General features: G+C 39.8%; 1 protein-coding gene across 2 annotated transcripts; it reads right to left on the bottom strand.

Moving 5' to 3' along the window:
- Positions 1-1,449: 1,449 nt before the first annotated feature.
- Positions 1,450-27,011, bottom strand: LOC143105553 (uncharacterized). 2 transcript variants are annotated; one of them, XM_076269552.1, is made up of 2 exons: positions 26,922-27,011; positions 1,450-5,945 (listed from the first exon to the last, which is right to left on the bottom strand). In XM_076269552.1, exon 2 carries the CDS (start codon positions 5,899-5,901, stop codon positions 4,543-4,545), a length of 1,359 nt encoding a protein of 452 aa, XP_076125667.1. In that variant the 5' UTR covers positions 5,902-5,945; positions 26,922-27,011; the 3' UTR covers positions 1,450-4,542. The 2 variants fall into 2 exon arrangements, with proteins under 2 accessions (XP_076125667.1, XP_076125668.1); XM_076269553.1 differs by lacking the exon at positions 26,922-27,011 and adding an exon at positions 25,737-26,687.
- Between the last annotated feature and the right edge of the window lie 964 nt (positions 27,012-27,975).

Below are 27,975 nucleotides of genomic sequence, written 5' to 3'. Positions count from 1 at the left end.
TCTGTGTAGAAAGAAAATCTCCTTTCCTAGTTGGGAGGGTTTATTAATAGGGTGTGGAAGAATTTATCCTATAACCAACCAAAGTCATTCTAATTGAGGTGTTTGTTTCATGATTGCAGACACAGTCCAAACCCCAAAAAAGGGAACATGGTCGAAAAGCAGGAAGGATTTTTTTTTTGTTAGATAGCTGAAATTTGTCTTTAACCTTTCCCAGCCACATAATTGCTGTGTTGAAATTGACACACAATGTGTTGTCCCTGAGCACACACAGCAATGTGTCATTTTAACACATCACTATTTAAAGTGAAGGGAGAAAGAGCACCACTGGGCCTCGGGGATCAAGCAGGAAGTAAGTATAAGTAAGTATATACTCTTTTGATCCCGTGAGGGAAATTTGGTCTCTGCATTTATCCCAATCCGTGAATTAGGGAAACACACTCGGCACACAGGGAGGGAGAAAGAGCACCACTGACACCCGTGGGCCTCAGGGATCAAGCTGTAGAATTATCAGCATTCACTTGCTGCTTTAATCAGCCCTGACTGTGTTGGAGCCCTCATGGTGATCAAATAAATAAAATACAAATAAAACTTGCTTCAATTCGTCAATCAGTGAACTTCACAAACCTAAGCATAGGGTCTAGTGGGCATGCAGTAGGGTGAGCAAACGTGAAAATAAAAAGATGATCGACCAATAAAATTAGGTATAGTCATGGTCACTGTCAAACTTTGATTCATCAGCACCTTAGAAAGGGAAGCCATCCTCCTCATCTATACCTTTCTGTCTATCAGTTGTTTGGTTAGGTGCCATTTTGAGTTTTGTTGAGATCAGATCACGTTAGCAAATGGCATAATGAACAGTAGAGATTTACAATTGTTAGTAGGTACAAAACAATTTTAGTAAACTACCTCTTCAACAACGACTTCAATTTAAATCTGACGGCAGGCTCGTACTGAGAAGGTAGACGATTGTAGGAGGTAACCTATTCTTATGTGCCCTGTAGTCCATTGTTCAAAATGTATAACACCCCCCCCCCCCCCAGCAAAAAAATAAATAAACATCAGTTTTTTCGTGACACTTTGCTTCCTCAAAAGTAAAGAGTGCAGATGCATGTAGGATATACTCTGCTAGTCACATACAGGTTTTTAGTAAAACAATTAAGGTTTAGGGGAATCCCTATGTTGCGGTCTTGCCTGCAAGCAGATTCCTTGAAATGCGTTGACTGTCAAAATACCAACACGCTGTTTGATGTTGAGCTGCTTTCTCTCAACCCTTTTGAACAATGCGCCTCTGATCACAAAATCATGCCGTTAAATTAGTGAACGTGGGCTGGTCACACCTTAAACTCTAAACTCTGGTCTCTTACCAGGCGTTTCAGATCGCTAAAATAGAGCCCTAAAAGTTTGTACTAAAGACCCCGGATTTGGAACAAAGTGCAAAACCATATTGAGTCTTGTTAACCTGTTTTTTTAATGTACCCACAGGGCATCAATCAGTTTTTTTTTGCCAGCAAATACAATACTTTATTAATATTATTACAACAACTGCACTTAACCCTTTAGCCGCCAGGGTTTAAAAAGAATAAATTGGATTTGTACATCAAAATTTCAAAAGGCCATGGCTTGCAAGTGGTCAGAGATAAAGTCGTACTGTAAATGTGAAAATCATTTAGTATGAACAGAAGTTTATGAAGGGGGTGAATTTACTCATCTAATTTGCATATTATGACGTCACTGGATGGTAACCACCGTGAATTATGCACATTTCAGTAAATACTAGATGTTGAACATATTTGAGCAGTTTTACTTTCTTTTTTTGTCATTTCACCGACATAACAAATGAACAGGAAATACAGTCACATGTAAACCAACAATAGTAAACTACTACTACAACTATAGTAAACTATTACTATTACCACAAACCTTATTCTACTATACAATAAAGTAGCCTGGTCAAATCAGTTCCTATCGCGGGTGACTTTGTAGTTCTTCAGAGCCCTATTTTTACTACCCCTGCTGTCTTTACTACGTCCATTACGGACACTATCATCACCTTTACCACTGGCACCTTCAGCTACGTTGGGCAGAGGGTCGACATAAGCGTGGTATGCTTAGTGAACACTTTCGGAAAGACGCAAATGACGCACCTCCATTCACAGACGCAGCGTGACTAGACGATCGATCATATTCTCCAAAAGGCAGATATTCTCCTTCAGAATCAGACTAGGTAAATAACAGACCCAAGACTTCATCACATGTTAACTTTTTCTTCAACATTTGGTGTATTTCTGCTTCAATTTGTGCAAAACTATGGCCTGCATTGCTTCCGTGTTATGGAGGAAATGCACGTCTTCTTATGTGTTTCTCGTGTGTAATCGCGTGTAATACCACGTCCATTATGACACTATCATCACTATTACCACTGGCACCTACAGCTATGTTGGGCAGAGGGTCGAAATAAGCATTGTATGCTTAGTGAACACTGTCGGAAAGACGCAAATGACGCACCTCCATTCACAGACGCTCCGTGACTATCACTGCCAATAGACGATCGATCATATCCTCCAAAATGCAGATTTTATCCTTTAGAATCAGAATAGATTAATAAAAGACCCGAGACTTCATCACACGTGATTTTTTTTTTCAACATTTGGTGTATTTCTGCTTCAATTTGTGCAAAACTATGGCCCGCATCGCTTCCGCGTTATGGAGGAAATGCACGTCTTCTTCGTGTGTTTCTCGCGTGTTTTTCACATGCTTCCTGAAAACTTTGAAAAAAAAGGTTGAGCTTGAATCGAAGCTCTGGGTGTCTGCCAACTAGTGGTCAAGAGTACAAATGAGATTTTACACTGTACTCGCGTCTATCGTCTGTTTTATTCAGTAATGACGCTTGTCGCAATATTGCGACATGGGCGGTTAGAGGGTTAAAGGTAAAATAAGACCAGGTATAATAACATTTTTTGCCAATTTCCATGGGGCTATAATGGGCTGTGGCATAGCTATTAGGAACACAAAAATCGATGTGGGAATGGCTCAATGTATAATCATTAACTGTGCAAAGTGCCATTCTTGTACCATTATTAATTCATAGATAAATACACAGTGCTGTTCACTTTCAGAGACTTAAGACAGCGTTATTCACTTCCACAGGCTCAAGACAGCGCTATTCCCTTTAACAGACTCACGACTTCCTGTGCAATCGCTGACTGCATCTTTAAAGGAGGACTTCAACTATTTCAACGTAATAAACCCGTTTAGAAATCATTTGGATGGTTAAACGACCTGTTCCGGTGAAAATGGTGACTTTTCCCGCTGCCCCTAGCGTCCCCAGGCGGAAAAACAACCTTGCAACATTGAGACCACCGTCCCGGAAAGAGAAGTGAGAAACAAGAAACTCGTTTTAAATCGTATTTCTTACCTTGTAACATCCAAATAGTTCTGCCAAACATATGCTAACCGTTCGCTAGCTTGTAAACAAATCCATGTGCTTTATCGTTTTTTTTTCCAGTTTGAAATAGCATAATGCACAATTTCTCCAGCAGAGGGGGAAATCCTGCCAAGTTCCCTTTAAGTGGCAAAAACACATGGAATGACCCCTTAACAACATCTTCAATTCCCTTTGTGTACCTTATATTTTAAGCCCTTAATGACACCTTAAAAGTCACCTGAAAGGTGTAAAAGGAGCATTGTTTCCCAATGGCGTGTGATGGCACAGGGAATAGAGTCTCTGTGTCATGCAAAGGATCCAGAGTTGAAATCCTATGCCAGCTTTACCATTATTTGGGGCTTAAAGGCGCAGTCAGCGATCATATGTGATTTCAAGCCCGTAACATTCTTTTGTCACATTCAGCAATCATCTCCTCACAACCCATTGAGTACACAGTAAAACAAATAAATAAATAAAAAGGTCTGTGTTCCATCTGTAGGCAGCCCAGGCTCCGAAAAACTGGAAACAAAATGGGGGAAGCCTGTCCCCCAAACAAAAACGAAACCCTGTGTGGAGTTTCTCTGGCAATACTCAAGGGAGGGGTGAGCTACACGTCTGGTGTGTTTCGTTTGGTCCAACTCCTTGGTTAAGGGCTAAGGAAGCTATTTCAAATTAAGGTGCTCTAAGCGATGCTGTTGACTTTTGAACAAAACAGAGAGCTAGCTCGCTACTTCCTCCCCCTCCCTCCTGTGCTGCAATTGAAACTCTCCAAACGTGCATCTTGTCTGTGATTTGCTGGAACAGTTTGTTGTGTTTTTTGGGCTAGGTTTACCCAAGTTGTTTTTGTTGCCGTTTTTGGAGCCTGCTGTCCACAGAGATCGCGTTTTATCACAGTGTATTCAGGACACAGACAGCTAGCAGTTGGTTAGGTGATGTTTGCAGTAAGTGACATAAAATGTTTTAGCCTAAAAAACGTGTGGCATCGCTTAGAGCACCTTTAAGTCTGTATCAAAGGGCTTTTTGCATAGCTTCAGGGACAAGGGAATGTAACTATATGTTCAATTTTTCAGGATAACAACATCTATCCTTCTAGTATCACTATAGGGAGCAAAAGTCATTCACAGCAGACCTGATTGATTCAATGCAAGATCAACGCTGGGAATCAAACGCTTCTCAAACTCCCAGAGTTTCTTGTCCACAAGCAACTGGTCTTTGGAGAGGTGTCCTTGCAGGGGGACCCTGACATGGATGATGCGGCAAACATTGAACGGGACAGCAACATCGGATCCAAACTGCTTCAGCGTGGTGTGGACCGAAGTCTGCTCCACTCTCCGGGGGTCAATCAGCAGCTTGGTGGGGTTGAACACGTTCTTCCTGTCTGGCTCTCGGTAGATGTGCTCCAGGATGTTCACACCAGGCACGCGCCTCCACTGAGGCAGACGAAATCGCCCAGTGTCTTCAAACTGCGTTTTGGGGAAGATGTGATTCTCGATCCTGAAGACCCCTGCATTGGGATGTTGCTGCTGTAATGTGTCCATTAGCTTCTCCAGTTTACCATGTTTGTAAGGCATAATGATCTCATCAATGTCATTCAGCAGGAGGTACTTTGACTGGTACATATATCTGTATATACATTCATTCAGAGTGGTCAGCTGACCATAATAATGAATGTCACCGTGGTGCAAGTCATAATTCCACCCAGTAGAGGGCGTTAGGAACTTGTCTATTGGCCAAGGCACAACTTCCAGCATACCCTCTCTACTGTAATACCTGAGGACTTTCTCAACATCTGGGCCACTGCTGGTGTTGTAGATGACAACCCTCTGAACCCCAATCAGCTTGTACACCTCCATGGTCTGTGCAAACTGGAGGGCATTATTGTACTCCCCAAACAGGTTGGATATGCATGTGGTGAAGTTGTACATAAATGATTTTACCTTGACATCTTGGTTTTGGATTAGTAAAAATGTCAAATTGTGGATGGCGGTTTGGTCAGTTGTTATGCTGACATGTGTGGCTTGCTTTAATGATCCACTTGTGCAAAACACATCTGAAGTGTGAAAAGGAAAGCCGAAGTTGTCACTGTGCACGTCAACTTCTGCCGGTGAAGTTGTGCATCGACTCCGAGCCTTAGCATCAGTGATAGCATTATAATCAGCGTTAGCATTAGCATTAGCATCATCGTCGGCACACAGGACGCAGTAGAGCGGCTGCAGCTCCTGCCTGCAGATGATGCTGATGACCCGGATGACTCCGCCCCGTCTGTGGTCCTTAAAGGCAGATACCATGAAGTGTCTGGAGCCTGGGATGGGGGTGATGGTCTCCGTGGGTGCCCGTTGCCGTGGCTGCAGGGCAGGCTCTGCTGGTATTTCGCTTCTCTTCAGGTTCACCAGGCGTATCACGTGCTCCCACCTCAGCACCAGGAGGAGGGTAAACGTGGTGATGCCAACCAGCAGCGCCAGCTTCCTCTGCATCATGTCTGTTCTGTCCACTGGGATTCAGCATCTGCAATCTACACCAACTAGGATGATGGGATAACACACATAATTACTCACAAGTACATACAAACAGACATTTACAGACATGCTCAATGCATCAAAGTTGCCTTGCAAAAACTCAGAGTGCACCTGGCAGTGGCGTTAGTAATTGAAGGTACACTTTGCAATATTTTCACCTTAAAGAATCACTATGCAGGTCTGGTTATTCCTTCGCTGTTTCTGGGTTTTTGCTGGATTTGGGCTTGCATTTTTCACGACACAGCTCCCACTGCAGCTTTGGTAGCAAGTGACTGCTACGCTAAACCCCCACTAACTAGTGAGCTAGCCATCAAGAAACCAAGCTAAACCATACCTGTCAACATTTAGCTTTCCAAAAACGGGAGATTTTTTTTCCGGGGGGGCTCAGTGTTTATACCGGATCTGTGTTTTGCATATTTAATACGTTTCATACACGTGTTTTAACACTGCATTTTGGTCGTTGCTTTTACCTTACCATTACCTTACGCATGCCAGTTATGTATCTGCCAGCTGCCTGCAGTCTACAGTGGGCAGTGCTTCGACTTGGCCAGCTTCCCTTGCGGTCCGCGTGCGGGATCACGCGGCATCACACGACTTTAATTTGGATTTTTCCAGTGACGCTGCAACGACGCTGCAACAACCGGCAGAGGTCTCAAGTGAGCAGGGTGTCTCGTAAAAAGAAATGGAGCTGGAAAACCCTACACAGACTTCACTACAGACTTTAGCAGACTGGTTTAGAAATAATTTAATAGCCAGAAATATGCCTGCCCTGCCCTAATGAAGAACTATTTGGTTAACAGCGAGTGAATCCCGTTTGCAGCCGTAGAAGAAACGCAGGACAAATTAAACATTCTGGTTTTCTCCGAGTGCAACGATGATAGACAGACATCATTTGGACAAAATATAGAGCATATTAACCTCTGTTGCTCAGCCAAATGCCTTCCTGTTACGTCCTGTTATCACGGAGTTACAGGCGATAAACTATTTTTGATGTTCACAAGTTTACTTCATTAGCGTTTATTTTGTTTGATTATTAAAGAGTGTTTTTCATTTAAAGGCTTGACTTCGTGCTTATTCAGAAGAGCATTTAGTGCTCTCCCCAATCCCAGACGTTTACATTGCATGTTTGTTTGTAATGGATGCAACCGCGAGATACGCTTGTCATAGGCGCCGATACCGTGGGTGCTCCGTCTCTCGGGCACCCACTGAACATCGAGCACCCACGTGTGCCAGCTTACAGTCCCGGCTAAATTTACATTCATTTAAAATCAAACATCGCAGTTTATGTTAAATTCAGCATCTCTCATAATGTGATTGGATATGTTGCTGTCAATTCCCTACTTCATATACTAACCACCAATGAGAGCGTCTCTCGTATGAAAATTCCTGACACTTCCCACCTGAAGAATTAACGCAAGGCTTTGTCGGGTCTTCAGCCCTGAATGTTTAAAATGTATATAGCCCTGAATATCATTTTAAAAGTAGTCTGACAAAGCTTATTGTTTTGTGACACAGCTAAACACTGGTACCTCATAGAACGTCTATAACATAGCCTAGGTGGTCGCAACTCACAAAAGTAAAGCAGATAGAAAGAACTCATGCAAATCTAGCCTACAACACGCAGACAGCTTTATGCGCAGGGGAGAGAGCGCGCGCGCGCACTGTGCTTTATGATTGTTGCCTTCTGATGGTATCTTGCTAATTCACTGAACTGCATTAGGTGACACAAATGGTATTGCCTTTATCTTATAACTCCTTGTCTGAGCGACTACCAGGCCTATGGTTTTTAAAAGTCAGATGTTCCCTGACAAAGACATTCGAAAATTAAGAAGAAGAAAAGAAATTTCTCAGAATGTAGGTCTACTAGGCCTACAATAACGTCATCACCAAATACATCTTTTATTTTTAGTTGATCAACCACAAAGAGTAGCATAGGCCTACTGTGCACAGTGCACTGACGACTGTAGCAGCCCAAGGTAACCAGTTGTTGTAGATGAGAGGCAACCCCTTGTTTCAGATAGCCTGGACAACATGTTACCTGGGTTAATTAATGGTAGCCTACAATAGTTAATTGATTCGCGTAACATATTAGTTGGCTCAAAGAGTAGGGAATCAGGATGGAGAGAGTCACGCGTGTGTTGCTTTTGCGGGATCGAATCCAGTTTAATGCTAGTTTTCAAAACATATATTTTTTACATGTCTTTTGTCCGAGTGGCTGTAATGTAGCCGAGCGCTCATGGCGTATGAAAAGCGACTTCAAACCGCCTAAAACAACTTGTTTGTGAATGTCTGACAACTGCTGCAGCGCATGCACGCGCAAGGAAACCAGTAGGTGGAGAAACCAGAAGGCACACAACACCGGAACGATTTTAAGGCTATTTCGCATAGGCTACTCAATGGTGCTATTTCACGCGCATTATAGCGACCCCCACTCACCGGGGTTAGGTTTAAGGTGTTAATAGATGATTGGCGTAGCCTACAGTGGACTAGGGCTGTCAAAATTGCTCAAAAATGACGTTCGAATATCCCCTCTAAAATAAACACATGTATTCGAATATATTGGAATATCTAGGCTATATTATTTGCGCATTATGTCAGTGACGCGCATCATGTCATCTGTTTTTAACTTTTTGTATGGTTATTGCTTGACAAGGGGGATCCCAAGCAGCTTTCAGCCATAAGGCATTTCCTAATTCACCCGACACTGATATTCAAAATGTTGAAACTATTTCGGCATAGCCTATAAGCAGTTTAATTAAATGTAATGTTAGTTGTAAACAAACGGGCTACTTGGTGAGGCTTGGCCTCATAGATGCGCTCGTGCCTTAAATGGCAATACAAATCTTCACGATATGCCTGTTAACTGACCGCCCGATTCACGTTGGCGGGGGGGGGGCCATCAAACATTTGTTCCCAAGGGTCTATGAATTGTTAATCTGGCCCCGCCCCCAACGAACGCAACTTTCCACCTCTGAGACAGCTGAAAAGAAGTCTAGAGGACTCCTAACTCACTAAGACCTACTTACTGTAGGCTGCGCAAACCACAGGCCTTTTTTTGGGCAAGCCTGCATTCGAGGCAGGCCTTCTGTTGAAGAATTTTATATAAATCCTGAGCTAACAGTAATCCTCCTACCGCTGTGGATAGTGTGGCATGCTCACGCTTTATGTCTCCTTCTTGCAAACTAGGCCTATAGCCCAACCATTTACGTCTTCAAAAATAACAACTTGCCAGATATGCCTTCATATCTTTGGGCTTCATTCAGCATTTTGTTCTTCCACTGGAAATTACTCTTCTACATTTGCTGCCTGTTGCATCCTTTCTGTTTGTATTGTTTAGAAAATGTTTGACGTCTTGAGTTAATGCATTAAACATTGTTTGCTGGTAACCAGCCACAAATAGCCTACAGATTCTTGCGTGCGTACATTCTCTATTCTCTCCAAAATGTGTCCGTTCTATAGGCTGGCCAAGTGCGTAATTCTGCGGCATAAAGCAGATGTATTTTTTTATTGTACAGAAAAATAGCCTCTGCTGTGAGGCCAAACCCATGAACAAAGACGCATTGATATCTGCAATAGTTTTTTTTTTGGCGAAACAAGCTCACAGCCGAACGAGTCATAGCACTGAAGAGAGAGGCAACTGGCATGTGATCTCCCCATGGGCCAATGGATGTACAAGTTTTCTCCTGTGCCTACGATATTTAATCCAGTGTTTTGTCAAGTTGCAAAATGCTATTCGTTTTCACGAATTTTTATGATAGTATGAAGTACTTTTTGTATAGGGTACTATCTTAATTGCTTTATACTCAATACTTGACCAATGGCTATTGCATCTGTCTATTGAAAGTGAGAATGTGGCATGTGATCTACTGCGTAGGCTTCATAAAATAAAATAAACAGATTGCTAATGGCCTACAAGCTGATCTGGGGTGTGTTTCCCGTACAACTACGGAGGTTAGCTTTTTACTAACAGGATGCATCGTTCAACTAACCAACATGTAAGTTACGACTGTTTAGCAAAACTGTCGTACTTACATAGTACTGTAAGTTTGGACCATGATAGTTTCCAAACTTCAGTAGTCTGGACTAAGGTGGTTAATGATGTTTAGTAGCACGTGAACGGGCACCTGCACATACTTCTGTGGCGCATTGCGTTAAGGCCGGCAGATGACAGCCGCCGTTGCACAGCAGTTACCAGTCCCCTGTCCAAGAGTTTGAATCTGGGTTAAGATTTTGACAACACTATTGACATCGTTGTTTACCTAAGTTTATCTTTTGTGCAGATCATATTATCAAAATCAGAATCAGCCTTCTTGGCTTGCGTAAACTAACAAGGACCCCCCCTCCATGAAAATCAAAGGCTACATATTCTCAGCTGACTCGTCAAAAAGTGCGCACCACCTTATTATTATCTGCAGGTGTGTGACTTTTACTTACGTGCACATGGCTGCAAATTGACTTTTAATTTATGTATTTTCTGCCTTGGGCATTTTAAAATATGGATGTATGGTGGTTAGAAGTGTAAATATCAATTAGAAACCTAAATATATGTATAATTATTAATTTGCAAACAAATAACTGGCGTCAGTGACGTCTTTGACATGAAGATCCCTGGAACTATGCTTCTACTAGCATTCTACCACAGGTCGAGAGGTGTAGTTCACAACCTCACGATAGTGGTTGCGAACGTTCGTTGCTACTATGGTTTTGGGAAACACTAACGTAGTGTAACGATGCATTGGACTATGTAAGTTCCAAATATGAATGTAATTCTGCAGCATAAAGCAGATATATTTGTTTATTGTACAGAAAAATAAAAATGACATGTCAAGCAGTCAATTGACTACATTAGTCAAGAAGTAGGGCAAATTAATTTACGAAACCAAAACGTGGGTCATAGTTGTCTAAGCCTCTATAGCGTAGCCTGTTAAAAACGTCGCAGAAGCCTACCCAAGGCTACAGATTAATTCTGAACAGTTATTTCTCTACTGGCTCAATTATCACACCACTGTTTTGATTTGCGTAGTTGCGTTAACCCAACACTGACAATAATGTAGACAGCAACTTTCGATTTCCGTTACCACCGTGTAGTCAAGCCTTAAGCCATACCCAAGTAGCCTAAATCGAGGTAAATCGAGCTTTTTCAGAAGGGGCGGCAGGCAGAGCGATGTACAGTGGCAGAGCGACGCACAGTGGCTGAAAGTGGTACGCAGCTTCACGCCTCGTAATGCAAGACTGAAGTGGCCATTTGAAAGCGATGCCCACTGTACTTCCAAAACTCCAAAGCTGCTTGCTGTCAGATTTGGTTCCGAGGGCACAAGTTCAGTGTATCAACAACACTCAATAACAGTTTATGTGATGTGTTAATCAATTAAATTCCCAACAATTTCACAACAGCTAGTTCTGGAGTAGGCCATTCAACTAGCCCGCTTGCTTACGACGAGACTCCGGCTGCGCAGTTGGCACCCGCTTCCTAATTTGGGTTTTGGGTTGCCAGGTTTTAGCCTATGACAAAACGGTTGAAATTGAAACTAAGTGATCGTGTATGTGTAGGGTGTATTTCATACACAACCTGGCAACCTGAATGGATCAATGATTTTAAAATGAAGTTTGATGGCCATGCAAATTACGGGAGTTTTCCGTGAGAAATAACAAAACGGGAGGGTGCTGCAGATGACCTTGAAAAAACGGGAGTGTTGACAGGTATGAGCTAAACACATACAGGGCTCACAATAAAACGGTCGAGCAAACACATTGTTCAGGAGACTATTAAACCAAATTACAAAAACGAAGTTTACAAGGGTAGGGTACTTACAATTTCAACAGCAACAAAGCCAAGTCGGCGTCCGTTTTGCAGTCTTCTTAGAAACTACAATCTGACTACATTTTCGAGGCGCGATTGGATACTTCCGCTGAGTCACATCGGGATTTTCTCGGACCGGGAACAGAAAGTTGCATATTCGTTTTTTCCGTGGAGAAGCGATAAGGGGAGACGAAACACCCACCAAAAGACCCAGAAAGTGTTGTAGAACTATCAGAACGACTCTCAACCTGCATAATTAAGGTCATTTTTGCTAAAATTGTTGCATAGTGCTTAATATAATAATATAACCCTTACAAAGTCAATTTGATGGTTAACAAATTTGTAATTGGGGAATCGTTCACCTAGCATAGCCATACAGTATAGCCATAGCGAGCAACTAACGAGAGAACCAGCCATGTCGCAAGAATCATGAAAAATGACCTTTTCAGTAGATGTAGGTCTTTGGAGATTTGGAGAGTTTCTGCCTGTTGGTAGTCCTTCGCCTCCACAACAAAAGAATTTTCATTGTGTACAGGGGGAACAAGCCATGTGAAATAGGCTATTTACTATGGCAGAGTAAAATAGACTTCTATTTTTACTCTAGAGGGAGCTCTACAATACTCTCAATACCTGAAACTGCATAGTGTACCTGAGCTTAATGGTATCCAATGCAGTTTCAGATATGTATTGTGGTGACTTGTGGCTCCCCCTACAGTCGTAAAATATTTCTGTTTTACCTTGCCGTTGTAAATACCCTTCATGGCTTGAGGCAGGCTTGGCACCAGAGAGCAAAGGGTGGAGGGGCCATGACCATTAATTAGCACTGATTGATTAATTAGTTATTTTACAAAATTGCCATATAATAAAGAGCACCCTTCAAGCCTTTTGGATAACTAAAACAATATGATCATGGGAAAAAATAGTGCAAGAGCATAGCGGCCATAGCCAGAGGTGGACACAAATACATCAAAAACTATTATGTTACAAACTACAAATACAAATACTACTACAAAAACAAAATAAAATACTTAATATTGATACAATACAAGTAATTAGTCATTTGAAAATACAATACCCACACAATAGTTAAGTTATACCAACTTCTAAAATAAACTACAATATGGAGGACGGCACACTGATGGTTAAAGTTTTCATAGGCCTAACTAAAAAGCACTCAGGGAGTATCGACCTTATGGCCTAACTAAAAGCACTCAGGGAGTGTGCAGCCATTAACAACGAGTTTGAAAGTGGACCTAGGCTAAAGACTTTGAGCTGCTTAGTGATGAGTTCTTTAGAGGTATTTGGAGCAGTGTTTCCTCTACGTTTAAATTAATACCGCCATGGTATCAGAATCAGGGCAGACGCACAATGTAGTTGCAGTTGCTTTTTAAATAAACCTGCCAACGTAACCTCCCCTGCTGGCTGCCGCTCACATTGCAATTTAACAACAAGTAGCCTAAAACTAGTCAGAGGTTATTATGGCCCGTCCAGTTTCACTTCACATATTATATATTGTATTGATGTAGCCTATTTAAAACATGAACTTTTTTCTCAGTGTTTCCTCTTCATTTAGCACTGCCACTGCTTCAGAATTAGGGGAGACGCAAAATATTGTCCGGACACATAGTAGGCTAAATGCCCTCCGCTGGCTGCAAACAATATACAGCAATACTAATCCGAGGTACCTGTATGGTTTTATTCCATACATATATTGTTTTTATAGACGTTAGTGGCATGCTCAGGGATGGGCACAAATACATCAAAATGTATTTCCAAATAAAATTCCAAATACACACCTTAAAAATTTATCAAAATAAGCTACAAAATACTGCAGCCAAAAAATGTATCAAAATAAAATACTGTATTTTTGTATTTTCAAAACACTAAAAAAATACTTCTTTCTAAAAGCCTTTTTTGTCTATCCCTTCACTTGTACACTACCAGGAAAAGCATCTGAAAGCAAGAGATGCCTTCCATAATCAGTCAACAGATTAGATAAGCTGACCTCTCATGTTAGACATCCCAATATAAACCTCTGCCAGGGTCGGTGCCAGAGAGCAACGGGTGTGTGTGTGTGTGGGGGGGGGGGGGGGGCATGAGCACTGACAGGGGGGGCACCTCACCTCACTTGTATTAGTTCTTTTTCCAAAATGGCCATAATAAAGAGCATCCTTCGAGCCTTTTGGATAACTGAAACAATATGATAGGGGAAAATAGTGCTAGAACATAGCGGTCATAGCCTATAGTGTTTAAAGGGACACCAGGCAAGCCTGATGCTTTTTCTCTACGAAACTCCCCCTCGCTCGGTCTGAAGCTCTTTTCCTTTTCTTTGCGTCTTCCGTCAAGGGTTTCGCTGCTTCTTCGCCGGCTCTGCCATTATACACACGTTTGCAACAATCTCTAGCGTTTCGTTAGCCTACCGCTGTGCTGTAAACTGATCCTGCTTCGGTCGGCGGGTAGGATACACCGAACTTGCAAGTGGGATATTCTTTCTACAGGCAGTAGAGGCGGGCGAGAGAGCCTTCATTCGCCCCGTAATGAGTCATTTAACCATATACCGACTTACGAAGATGATTAATTAACATGAAAACGTTGCCTGGTGTCCCTTTAATAGACTAGCACACAGTGTTTAATAGAATAGTTGCATAGGCTACAAGAAAAGTAAATAGGCTACAGTATAACAGACTCACCACTACCTGTCAGTACTCTGCCCTAGGACTCTGTTTATTTGTAGCCCTCTGCTGGGGGATATTCCATCAACCTCGCTAATGAAGGCGGCGCTTAACAGAAATAGCCTGGCTTGAACTAGCGTAGACTTTCACTTGGGGCTGAAGCCGTTCCATTAACTCAAGTTAGCGGCATCTTGGCCTCGTTTATTCAAGCGAGGTTTAGTTCAGCTTCATCTCTGCTCGTGCATGAGGTAGAACAGTAGACCAAAACAGTAGATTGACGAAAAGAGGATATATGTCGTAAAATTAAGACAATACTAGACGATTTCTGTTCGATTTGGCAAGCGCCATCTACAGGATTTTCATCGAAAGTCATCAAATTTAACATCGAGAGAAAAAAATAGATTGCCTACAGAAATTGGAGAATAATGAAAGCATACATTTAAAACAGCAATGGTATGGTTTGAAATCAATTGCGAGTTTGATTGGCTTCACTCTTGAACACATAGACTATACAGTCTATGCTTGAACAAAACGAGTGAATGAATAAATAGTATAAACTCACAAAACAACTTATGGATATGCATATGGATATTCAAAACTATCTATAGCTTACGTTCTTAGATTAAAAGTGTTCGCTCCAAATTATTGTATAGGTGTAGGTGGTCATAAAATAAATAAGTATCAACATAAATTATAGCCTATAGCCACATGAAGCAGTTTTAATTATTAGCTGCCTAGGCTACAGAATAATTATCCTTTGGCTTGCATCAGATATAATATAGCCCACTGGAAAAGCTGTCACTAAACAGCCTACCAAATGTGCATGACCCTTTATCAGCAGTAGACATATGTCTTTTATCAAAAATTAAAACTAAAAATGCCATTATCAAGGTGCTAAACAATGTAGCCTTAATACTTTGTATGGGAAGCGAACCTGCGAACACGCAAGAATGTAATTCCTTTCTTATGCCGTCTCGCTGCACGTTACACCACCACCGAACGTAAGTGACACAGAGTAGCATGATTGCTAGAACCACACGCATGTGAAGTTAAAACATTTTTAATCGCATAATCTTCATACATTTTTTGGAGCTAGTGAATGTGTAAATCCATGCTTGGTGCACTGTCGGAAAAAAACATTTCTAGGCCTACTTCTATTTTTGAAGTTGTAGGCTACAGGTGACGAGAGCACAGGTTGACGGAACCATCTTTTTGGACTCGTTTTCCGACTGATTGTTTTTTTTTGCAACACAGCTTAATTTAGCTTGAAAGTTAACCTGCTACGGAGCAGGTTAGTTCTGTGGCATAAATTCCCATGGTTACCAAGCTGGGATTCACGTTAACCTCATAATGGAACGGAATTCTCACTAAAATTAGCGAGACTTATCGAAATAAGCCAGGTTTGGCCTTAAGCGAGGTTGATGGAATACCCCCTGGTCTGCTTCTGTTGTCACTGCATGTTTTTGTTTTGGCCCACCATGTGCCTTTTTGCCATGCCCCAACTTCCTGTCTTTGTTCTCTTTCCCGGCATTTTTTGTACTCTCGTTTCTCGTTTGCTTGTATTACCTGCCCTAGTGATGTGCCCTAGTGCTTTGGCCTGTCGCTGGTTTGGAACTTCTGAGTTTGTAAATTTTCCATTTTTGTTTGTTAGTTTTTCCTGAACACTGTTTTTGGATTTTGAATCTGCCCGTTTTTTTAATCTGCCTGTTTTGGACTCTAACTATGATCCAGCCTCTTGAACTTTGCTTTGTTGGACTTTGCCTGGATGTTGGATTAACTGACTATTGGATTTTCCTTATTTCTGTTTTCTGCTGTTTGAAGAGCTATTTTTTGGTTAAATTGTTTGAACTGCCTTACTGGCCGGTGGCTCTCCACAAACTGTTTCTGAAAATAAATCAGTGAACAGCATCTGCGCTTGGGTCCAGTCTCTGAATCTGACACTACCAGGCCTAGGCTACAGCTGAGTGCAAAATCTCATTATCACTGTCTTTCCATTTTAGTGTTTTTGTAAGATGCTCAAAAGCAAATTGCACATAGGGCCTTCTGATAATATTGCAACATTGAACGTAGGCTATGTGCTCGCTCTAAATGTTCTTTAAAATACATAATTAATTCTAACACATTTACGAAGCGGTTAAAACTGGAAATGTCCTTGTCAAATTACCATAGTGCCGAAATAGGGGCAGCTGTGGCCTACTGGTTAGTGCTTCAGACTTGTAACCGGAGGGTTGCCGGTTCGAACCCCGACCAGTAGGAACGGCTGAAGTGCCCTTGAGCAAGGCACCTAACCCCTCACTGCTCCCCGAGCGCAGCTGTTGTAGCAGGCAGCTCACTGCGCCGGGTGTGTGCTTCACCTCACTGTGTGTTCACTGTGTGCTGTGTGTTTCACTAATTCACGGATTGGGATAAATGCAGAGACCAAATTTCCCTCAGGGGATCAAAAGAGTATATACTTATACTTAAATATTTCACAGGTCAGAGAAAATAGATAAATTTAAAGTCTAGAAAAAAAACTGTAAAACAGAAAAAAGAGAGGAAAATAGTCCTTGTGTGAGCAAAGGAGTGTGTATGTAACCTTAGCTAGTCCTGTCTCCTCAGTTGATGCCTTTAAGCACAACTAACTTCTCAAACAGTGTTGCATTCAGGCGACGCCTATGGGGCCTGTTAATCAGTCCAGCAAAGGAAAACTAGAAAAGCATTTCCTGAAGGAAATACAGTGCATGAAAATGCAAAAATATGATGAGTTCATATGGTTAAATTATTTGCTTGGTAGATAAGGTTTACTATAGTTGGAATGACTGAACAGTTAAATAGGTTGATAATTGAAATGGTTAAATTATTTAGACAGATAGTTGACGATAACTAACAGTTGGAATGGCTCCAATGTTTGCTAGTAGTTATGCTAACTATATTAAAGATAATAATGCTAACCAAGTAACTATGCTAACTAGCATGTTAACATTGTTAAAATATTAACTATGCTAACCATATGACTTAGCTAACCTAGCTAATAATTTTTATTCGTTTTGATAACTATGCTAATTAGCATGCTAACATGCTAATTATGTTAACCATGTGACATAGCTAACTTCGCTAATCATTTTTAGCAGTTTTATAAAAAATGCTAACTAGCATGCTAGCATGCTAACTATGCTAACCATGTGACTTAGCTAACTTAGCTAATCATTTTTAGCAGTTTTGTAAAAAATGCTAATTAGCATGCTAACATGTTAGCATGCTAACTATGCTAACCATGTGACTTAGCTAACTTAGCTAATCATTTTTAGCAGTTTTATAATAAAATGCTAACTAGCATGCTAACATGTTAGCATGCTAACTATGCTAACCATGTGACTTAGCTAACTTAGCTAATCATTTTTAGCAGTTTTGTAAAAAATGCTAACTAGCATGCTAACATGCTAGCATGCTAACTATGTTAACCATGTGACTTAGCTAACTTAGCTAATCATTTTTAGCAATTTTGCTAAAAATGCTAACTAGCATGCTAACATGCTAACCATGCTAACTAGCTACAGTGGGTAGGAGTCATAGTTGATGACAAGTAACAGTTACAATGGCTAAACAGTTAAAAAGTTCAGTACTTTAAAGGGTTAAATTGTTTAACAGTGAAATATTGTAGTGAGGACTTTTATTTTGAAACAGTTTTTGGCAAAGGAAGCAGTTGAACAGGATGTGTAGTCTTAATAGGGCCAGTTTGTATGCTTAAAGCCTGAGACTGGCAGTTGAGATCCAGGTGGCCTGAATACCTGCCATAGGATTCAAATGGTTAAATTATTTGCTAGGTAGATGAGGTTTAATATAGTTGGAATGACAACTAGGTAGATGAGGTTTAATATAGTTGGAATGACTGAACTAGGTAGATGAGGTTTAATATAGTTGGAATGACTGAACGGTTAAATAGGTGGATAGTGTAAAAGGTTAAATAATTTGCTAGGTAGATGAGGTTTAATATAGTTGGAATGACTGAACTAGGTAGATGAGGTTTAATATAGTTGGACTGACTGAACAGTCAAATAGGTGGATAGTGTAAAAGGTTAGCCTGAGAAACTGATAGGGTGCAGGTGGCCTGGCCACCTGCCATAGGATTCTAATTGCTTAACGGCAGTCTTAATAGAGCCATATAGTATGCTTAAAGCCTGAGACAGAGTATATAGTTTAAAAGTTAAATGTAGATAGTGTAATGGATGTTGATAGACAGAAAGTTGAATGGATGTTGATAGGCAGATTGTTTAATGGATGTTGATGGATAGTTTAATGGGTGGATGAGTGAATGGTTTGAAGAGGATAAATGGATAGAAAGTTGGAGGAAATGTGTGTTATATCCTTGTAGAATGGAGAGACAGAGAGAGTTGGTCTAGTTCAGTAGAAAGCAGTTGATACAGGTGCAATCAGTTGAACTGATTCTTTGATGGGGCCTAGATGAGCAGCTGGAAGATTATACCAGGTGCAAATCAAGTTAATTAGTCCATTGTGATGTCATCAGCCCATGTTAAGTCTATGGGGAAATTTTGAGCAGTTTTTAATTAATAGTTTAAAAAGTATAAAAGTTACAAAGATGAAAAATACAAAGCCCACATGTCATAAGTAAGACCTACGCAACGCAGTTTGAATGAAGTTTCTACGTTAAACGGTTGAAGCTGCATTAACTGCGTTAGAAGAAGAAAAATAACTAGAAAAGCATTTCCTGAAGGAAATACAGTGCATGAAAATGCAAAAATATGATGAGTTCATATGGTTAAATTATTTGCTTGGTAGATAAGGTTTACTATAGTTGGAATGACTGAACAGTTAAATAGGTTGATAATTGAAATGGTTAAATTATTTAGGCAGATAGTTGACGATAACTAACAGTTGGAATGGCTCCAATGTTTGCTAGTAGTTATGCTAACTATGTTAAAGATAATAATGTTAACCAAGTAACTATGCTAATTAGCATGCTAACAATATTAAAATGTTAACTATGCTAACCATATGACTTAGCTAACCTAGCTAATAAATTTTATTAGTTATGATAACTATGCTAATTAGCATGATAACATGCTAATTATGTTAACCATGTGACTTAGCTAACTTCGCTAATCATTTTTAATAGTAATGCTAACTAGCATGCTAACATGCTAGCATGCTAACTATGCTAACCATTTGACTTAGCTAACTTAGCTAATCATTTTTAGCAGTTTTGTAAAAAATGCTAACTAGCATGCTAACATGCTAGCATGCTAACTATGCTAACCATGTGACTTAGCTAACTTAGCTAATCATTTTTAGCAGTTTTGTAAAAAATGCTAACTAGCATGCTAACATGCTAGCATGCTAACTATGCTAACCATGTGACTTAGCTAACTTAGCTAATCATTTTTAGCAGTTTTGTAAAAAATGCTAACTAGCATGCTAACATGCTAGCATGCTAACTATGCTAACCATGTGACTTAGCTAACTTAGCTAATCATTTTTAGCAGTTTTGTAAAAAATGCTAACTAGCATGCTAACATGCTAGCATGCTAACTATGCTAACCATGTGACTTAGCTAACTTAGCTAATCATTTTTAGCAGTTTTGTAAAAAATGCTAACTAGCATGCTAACATGCTAACTATGCTAACCATGCTAACTAGCTACAGTGGGTAGGAGTCATAGTTGATGACAAGTAACAGTTACAATGGTTGAACAGTTAAAAAGTTCATTAGTTTAAAGGGTTAAATTGTTTAACAGTGAAATATTGTAGTGATGACTTTTATTTTGAAACAGTTTTTGGCAGGGGAAGCAGTTGGACAGGATGTGTAGTCTTAATAGGGTTAGTTTGTATGCTTAAAGCCTGAGAATGGCAGTTGGTCCAGGTGGCCCGAACACCTGCCATAGGATTCTAATTGCTTAACTGCCGTATTGTGATGTCATAATCATAATGTTAAGTCAATGGGGAAATTTTGATTAGTTTTTAATTAATAGTTTAAAAAGTATAAAAGTTACAAAGTTGAAAAATACAAAGCTCACATGTCCTAAGTAAGACCTACGTAACATAGTTTGAATGAAGTTTCTACGTTAAACGGTTGAAGCTGCATTAAGTGCGTTAGAAGAAGAAGAATAATAACTAGAAAAGCATTTCCTGAAGGAAATACAGTGCATGAAAATGCAAAAAATATGATGTAAAATATCATACAGAGTAAAAACAAACTATATTGGTTGCTAGGTAGATGAGGTTTAATATAGTTGGAGTGACTGAACAGTTAAATATGTGGATAGTTTATATGGTTAAATGATTTGCTTGGTAGATAAGGTTTAATATAGTTGGAATGATTGAACGGTTAAATAGGTGGATAATACTTAACTTAGTTAACTTAGCTAATGTTTTCATTTTTAGTAGTTATGCTAACTAGCACTATGTTAACCATGTGACTTAGCTAACCTAGCTAATCATTTTTAGCAGTTTTGTTAACTATGCTAACTAGCATGCTAACATGCTAGCATGCTAACTATGCTAACCATGTGACTTAGCTAACCTAGCTAATCATTTTTAACAGTTTTGCTAAAAATGCTAACTAGCATGCTAACATGCTAGCATGCTAACTATGTTAACCATGTGACTTAGATAACTTAGCTAATCGTTTTTAGCAGTTTTGCAAAAAATGCTAACTAGCATGCTAACATGTTAGCATGCTAACTATGCTAACCATGTGACTTAGCTAACTTAGCTAATCATTTTTAGCAGTTTTGCAAAAAATGCTAACTAGCATGCTAACATGCTAGCATGCTAACATGCTAGCATGCTAACTATGTTAACCATGCTAACTAGCGACAGTGGGTAGGAGTCATAGTTGATGACAAGTAACAGTTACAATGGCTGAACAGTTAAAAAGTTCAGTAGTTTAAAGGGTTAAATTGTTTAACAGTGAAATATTGTAGTGAGGACTTTTATTTTGAAACAGTTTTTGGCAGAGGAAGCAGTTGAACAGGATGTGTAGTCTTAATAGGGCCAGTTTGTATGCTTAAAGCCTGAGACTGGCAGTTGATGCTGGTGGCCTGGCCACCTGGCCTAGGATTCTAATTGCTTAACGGCAGTCTTAATAGAGCCATATTTATTGTATGCTTAAAGCCTCAGACAGAGTATATAGTTTAAAAGTTAAATGTAGATAGTGTAATGGATGTTGATAGACAGAAAGTTGAATGGATGTTGATAGGCAGATTGTTTAATGGATGTTGATGGATAGTTTAATGGGTGGATGAGTGAATGGTTTGAAGAGGATGAATGGATAGAAAGTTGGATGAAATGTGTCTTATATCCTTGTAGAATGGAGAGACAAAGAGAGTTTGTCTAGTTCAGTAGAAAGCAGTTGATACAGGTGCAATCAGTTGAACTGATTCTTTGATGGGGCCTAGATGAGCAGCTGGAAGATGATACCAGGTGCAAATCAAGTTAATTAGTCCATTGTGATGTCATCAGCCCATGTTAAGTCTATGGGGAAATTTTGAGTAGTTTTTAATTAATAGTTTAAAAAGTATAAAAGTTACAAAGATGAAAAATACAAAGCCCACATGTCATAAGTAAGACCTACGCAACGCAGTTTGAATGAAGTTTCTACGTTAAACGGTTGAAGCTGCATTAACTGCGTTAGAAGAAGAAGAATAATAACTAGAAAAGCATTTCCTGAAGGAAATACAGTGCATGAAAATGCAAAAAATATGATGTAAAATATCATACAGAGTAAAAACAAACTATATTGGTTGCTAGGTAGATGAGGTTTAATATAGTTGGAGTGACTGAACAGTTAAATAGGTGGATAGTTTATATGGTTAAATGATTTGCTTGGAAGATAAGGTTTAATAAAGTTGGAATGATTGAACGGTTAAATAGGTGGACAATACTTAACTTAGTTAACTTAGCTAATGCATTTTTAGTAGTTAGCAATGCTAACATGCTAACTATGTTAACCATGTGACTTAGCTAATCTAGCTAATCATTTTTAGCAGTTTTGCTAACTATGCTAACTAGCATGCTAACATGTTAGCATGCTAACTATGCTAACCATGTGACTTAGCTAACTTAGCTAATCATTTTTTGCAGTTTTACTAAAAATGCTAACTAGCATGCTAACATGCTAGCATGCTAACTATGCTAACCATTTGACTTAGCTAACTTAGCTAATCATTTTTAGCAGTTTTGCAAAAAATGCTAACTAACATGCTAACATGCTAGCATGCTAACTATGCTAACCATGTGACTTAGCTAACTTAGCCAATCATTTTTAGCAGTTTTGTAAAAAATGCTAACTAGCATGCTAACATGCTAGCATGCTAACTATGCTAACCATGTGACTTAGCTAACTTAGCTAATCATTTTTAGCAGTTTTGCAAAAAATGCTAACTAGCATGCTAACATGCTAGCATGCTAACTATGCTAACCATGTGACTTAGCTAACTTAGCTAATCATTTTTAGCAGTTTTGCAAAAAATGCTAACTAGCATGCTAACATGCTAGCATGCTAACATGCTAACTATGCTAACCATGCTAACTAGCTACAGTGGGTAGGAGTCATAGTTGATGACAAGTAACAGTTACAATGGCTGAACAGTTAAAAAGTTCAGTAGTTTAAAGGAGAAGTTCGGTGTGAAATTGACCTTAGCTGTACTGAAAGATGTTGCCGAGTACTCACATGTGTCCAATAGGCACCTTCGCTCACCCCCTAGCATTCCAAATTACGCCGTTTTTAGCCGAGTAGCTGTGGGGGCATAGCGTAGCCTATGCAACTAAATCGCTATTTTTACACCATTAAAAAGGTTCCAAGTAACTCCACACTGCATTGGTAGACTTCTGAGGGTCTTGGAACCCTTTTAATTGTGTAAAAATAGTGATTTAGCTGCATAGGCTACGCTATGCCCCCCACAGCTACTTGGCTAAAAACGGCGTAATTCGGAATGCTAGGGGGTGAGCGAAGGTGCCTATTGGACACATGTAAGTACTCGGCAACATCTTTCAGTACAGCTAAGGTCAATTTCACACCGAACTTCTCCTTTAAAGGGTTAAATTGTTTAACAGTGAAATATTGTAGTGAGGACTTTTATTTTGAAACAGTTTTTGGCAGAGGAAGCAGTTGAACAGGATGTGTAGTCTTAATAGGGCCAGTTTGTATGCTTAAAGCCTGAGACTGGCAGTTGAAACAGGTGGCCCGAACACCTGCCATAGGATTCTAATTGCTTAACGGCCGTATTGTGATGTCATAATCATAATGTTAAGTCAATGGGGAAATTTTGATTAGTTTTTAATTAATAGTTTAAAAAGTATAAAAGTTACAAAGTTGAAAAATACAAAGCTCACATGTCCTAAGTAAGACCTACGTAACATAGTTTGAATGAAGTTTCTACGTTAAACGGTTGAAGCTGCATTAAGTGCGTTAGAAGAAGAATAATAATAATAATAATAAAATGCCTTGGAATAACAGTACAGTGCATTTTCATGCACTGTAATAAGAAGAAGAAGAAGCCTAGGAAGAACAGTAGAGTGCATTTTCATGCACTCTAATAAAATGCCTTGGAATAACAGTACAGTGCATTTTCATGCACTGTAATAAGAATAAGAAGAAGCCTAGGAAGAACAGTAGAGTGCATTTTCATGCACTCTAATAAGAAGAAGCCTAGGAAGAACAGTAGAGTGCATTTTCATGCACTCTAATAAGAAGAAGCCTAGGAAGAACAGTACAGTGCATTTTCATGCACTGTAATAAGAAGAAGCCTAGGAAGAACAGTACAGTGCATTTTCATGCACTGTAATAATAAAATGCCTTGGAATAACAGTACAGTGCATTTTCATGCACTGTAATAAGAAGCCTAGGAAGAACAGTACAGTGCATTTTCATGCACTGTAAAAAGCCTTGGAATAACAGTACAGTGCATTTTCATGCACTGTAATAAGAAGAAGAAGAAGAAGCCTAGGAAGAACAGTAGAGTGCATTTTAATGCACTCTAATAAGAAGAAGAAGAAGAAGAAGCCTAGGAAGAACAGTACAGTGCATTTTCATGCACTGTAATAAGAAGAAGAAGAAGAAGAAGAAGCCTAGGAAGAACAGTAGAGTGCATTTTCATGCACTCTAATAAACGCTCTACTTGAGCAGAGGGGCTTGACCATGCGATGCGAAGGTGCCAGCCAGACAGAGATTTTTTCATCACAATGTTTCACAGAAACTATTTTACAGTATGTGTGAAAATATAAAAATACACAACACAGAAGTATTTTGATGAAGGCATTTTCATGTCAATAAAATACAAATTACAAAATAGTATTTTGTATTTGAAATACGTATTTTAAATACATGTATTAGAAATACTGGTCATCCCTGGCATCATGCGCGAGCATTACATGTGCTCCGCATGTTTGTCATCATCGCAAAAACTACAATTTTCGCACAACTTGGTGGCAAGGTGTAGCACAGGCTAAAGAAAACCCATTGATTTCTGGAGGTGATCGTATTGAAGGTATTTCCCATATCGTAGCCTACTCGCTCGCAACATCAGCAAAAATGAAACATGGAGATGTCTCCCCGGAGACACCGCTGTTACATTAGATGCGCACTCAATCGCGATTGGCGCAGGAAGTAACGAAGGCAAATTGGATTAAAGCAAAACTTGGCCAAAACATTTTGTATAGCCTAGTAATGTGAATCGCGGACTATAGCCTAACCAAAGAAAGTAAAGGAGTTTGCGCCAAATAAAGGCAGTGTTGTGGGTTGTGTTTCTACAACATGTTGGCACAAAACCTAATTTCTGTCAAAAACGAAGTAAGCATTTTCTCCTTTTGTCAACGTGAACTACCGATATGTTCAAGCAGTGACATGTGGTTTAATGCATGGGTTACGTGAGTCAGAAGATGGGCCTGTCTTAAGTTCCTGAAACCTGTCCCTCTCAAGCCACGTTATGGCGGATGGCATGCCGCCACTGTTAAAACATTAAAACACTGGGGCATATCATTGTTCTTGATTATTAGCGCAAAAACAAGCGAGAAGATAATAGGCATCACTTCAGGAGATCGTGCATAGGGCCTATCGCTTTAGTTGGGATAATGTAGCCTAATCATTGCCGCCTCACAGATGGCAGAAATACACCACCAGCTGAAAGAAACTGAGTGCACGTGCAAGTGAAATTCTTTAACAGCAATCAGTAATTTGTATTAGTTAGCAGGTAATTAAACATGTAGGCTATTTATTGTGTGAGTTAAGGGATAGACTCTTGAGTGATCAGGACTAGGCTATGATGGAGATAAATCGCCAATTGGATAACCCCCCTTTTTAAGAAAGACTAAGATTGAACCCGACCATACCTGTCAACACTCCCGTTTTTCCCGGGTTTCTCCCGTATTTCAAGGTCATCTCCCAGCACCCTCCCGTTCTGTTATTTCTCCCGGAAAACTCCCGTAATTTGCATGGCCATCAAACTTCATTTTAAAATCATTGATCCATTCAGGTTGCCAGGTTGTGTATGAAATACACCCTACACATACACGCATACACACACATCACTTAGTTTCAATTTCAACTGTTTTGTCATAGGCTAAACCCTGGCAACCCAAAACCGAAATAAGGAAGCGGGTGCCAACTGCTGAGTCTCGTCGTAAGCAAGCGGGCTAGTTGAATGGCCTACTCCAGAACTAGCTGTTGTGAAATTGTTGTGAATTTAATTGATTAACACGTTGTTGATACACTGAACTTGTTCCCTCGGAACCAAATCTGACAGCAAGCAGCTTTGGAGGTTTAGAAGTAGGCTGCAGGCAGGCAGCTGGTGGATACATAACTGGCATGCGTAAGGTAATGGTAAGGTAAAAGCAACGACCGAAATGCGAAATACACGTGTATGAAACTTATTACATATGCAAACACAGATCCGGTATAAACACTGAACCCCCCCGAAAAAATCTCCCGTTTTTGGAAAGATAAATGTTGACAGGTATGAACCCGACTGATATGTTTAGAAAAAAATCCATAAGGTTTTGACCTGTTTTCTTGACAATGGACACGACACCGGTCATCTAGGCTATAAGACTGCCAAAAGCCTCCAGGAAGATATTTCAGGCATTGGCTCACTCACCGAAAATATTTAAACATTTATACTCTTTTCTAAAACCGTATGTTACCTCTCTACGTTTGACTCAATGGACATGATTAAGATTCTAAAAGTTCCACTACTGGCTGACAACACACAACTGGCTACTTCTAATGTTTAACTTCTTTATGTACAAAAATGACTTTTTCCTTGCAAATTAAAGGGGCCACAATGGGAAGCACTATGGCACCCAAAAGAGGCACTGCTAGAAAATGTGGGCCCTATGAAATAAAATAATTCTTACAATACAACCTATGAAAACCTACACTGATATAACAATTTTAAGCAAGTCTATTGGGAGTTTGATCTCTTCACATACACAACATCAATAGAGTAGCTCCTGAACGAACAACTATAGCCTCGTAGCTTTAAATGAGGTAAAAGTAACACCAAAAGTTAAACTCACCTCAGCATGATGTAGGGCCTACTGTGGGTTGTAAAAGAAAACCCTTGACAGGAGGGGACTTGAAACTAGCGGTCAGAGCTACGTGACTACATGCACAGACTACAGCATGTGACAGGATGCACAAAAAGGAAGCAGCCTTTCTGTGTGTCAAGTCAAGTCATTTATTTATATAGCACATTTAAAAACAACAGGGGTTGAGCCAAAGTGCTGAACAAAGAAAGGGTTAGCTAATAAGTTATAACAATAAGACCATACATCTACACAAAGGCCATACATCTACACAAACTAAGTGTGATTATTTGTAGCAAGACAGCATTAGTAGCAGCAACAAGAAAATAAATAAGATAAATAAAAATAAATAAGAAAATTAAAACAAGACCAAAAACATCATACTGTATTAAAAGCAAGTGAGAAATATGTCTTGAGATTGATGTGTGTGTGTGTGTGTGTGTGTGTGTGTGACAGAGACTGTATATCCAGTGTTGGTTCAGATTACTTTGAAATGTATTATGTAATGTTATTCCGTGAACAGCCATTAACCTAAACTTCCACAACAATCTACAGTGCCGCATACTGACGAAAATCTTAAAGAATGTTTACGATGTCAAAATGCACCAACTTCGTGTTACATGCAAGGAATCCAAGGATGATCATGCAGCAGCATCAAACTTACTCATTCTAATTAATTGGGAAACGCATCAGTGTGCACCAGAGAGAGAGGTAGACTAGCAGGTTCCAGGTGTCATAGTTGATATCCCCTTTTAATATATGAAACTTATAACTGCTTGTAACAACTTAATATTATGCATAGTATTGTTAATATTGTGTTATCAATGTGGCACAAACAAACAAGGCTAAAGTTGCGCTGCTTCTTCTGTCCCTCCCAAACTGCATTAAAATGATGTGTTTAGCAATCAGAATCTCTGGAGAAGCTCCCGGACACCAATATAGTCCGCACCCCTCTCAGAAAATACTTACAACGTCCCTGTCCCACAACCCCCACACTTTTAAAAAGCTTGATACGCCTCTGCTTCATATCTTTGGGCTTCATTCA

This window comes from Alosa pseudoharengus, unplaced genomic scaffold (assembly GCF_046254945.1).
Source record: "Alosa pseudoharengus isolate Yale_2024_CS ecotype anadromous, Long Island Sound unplaced genomic scaffold, YU_APseudo_1.1 YU_APseudo_1.1_scf_6, whole genome shotgun sequence".
In the NCBI taxonomy this organism is placed as follows: Eukaryota; Metazoa; Chordata; class Actinopteri; order Clupeiformes; family Clupeidae; genus Alosa; species Alosa pseudoharengus.
This window is presented reverse-complemented; position numbering and strand designations above follow the sequence as displayed.

Coding starts and splice junctions, on each gene's coding strand:
- LOC143105553 (XM_076269552.1), bottom strand. CDS start 5,901: ATGATGCAGAGGAAGCTGGCGCTGCTGGTTGGCATCACCACGTTTACC.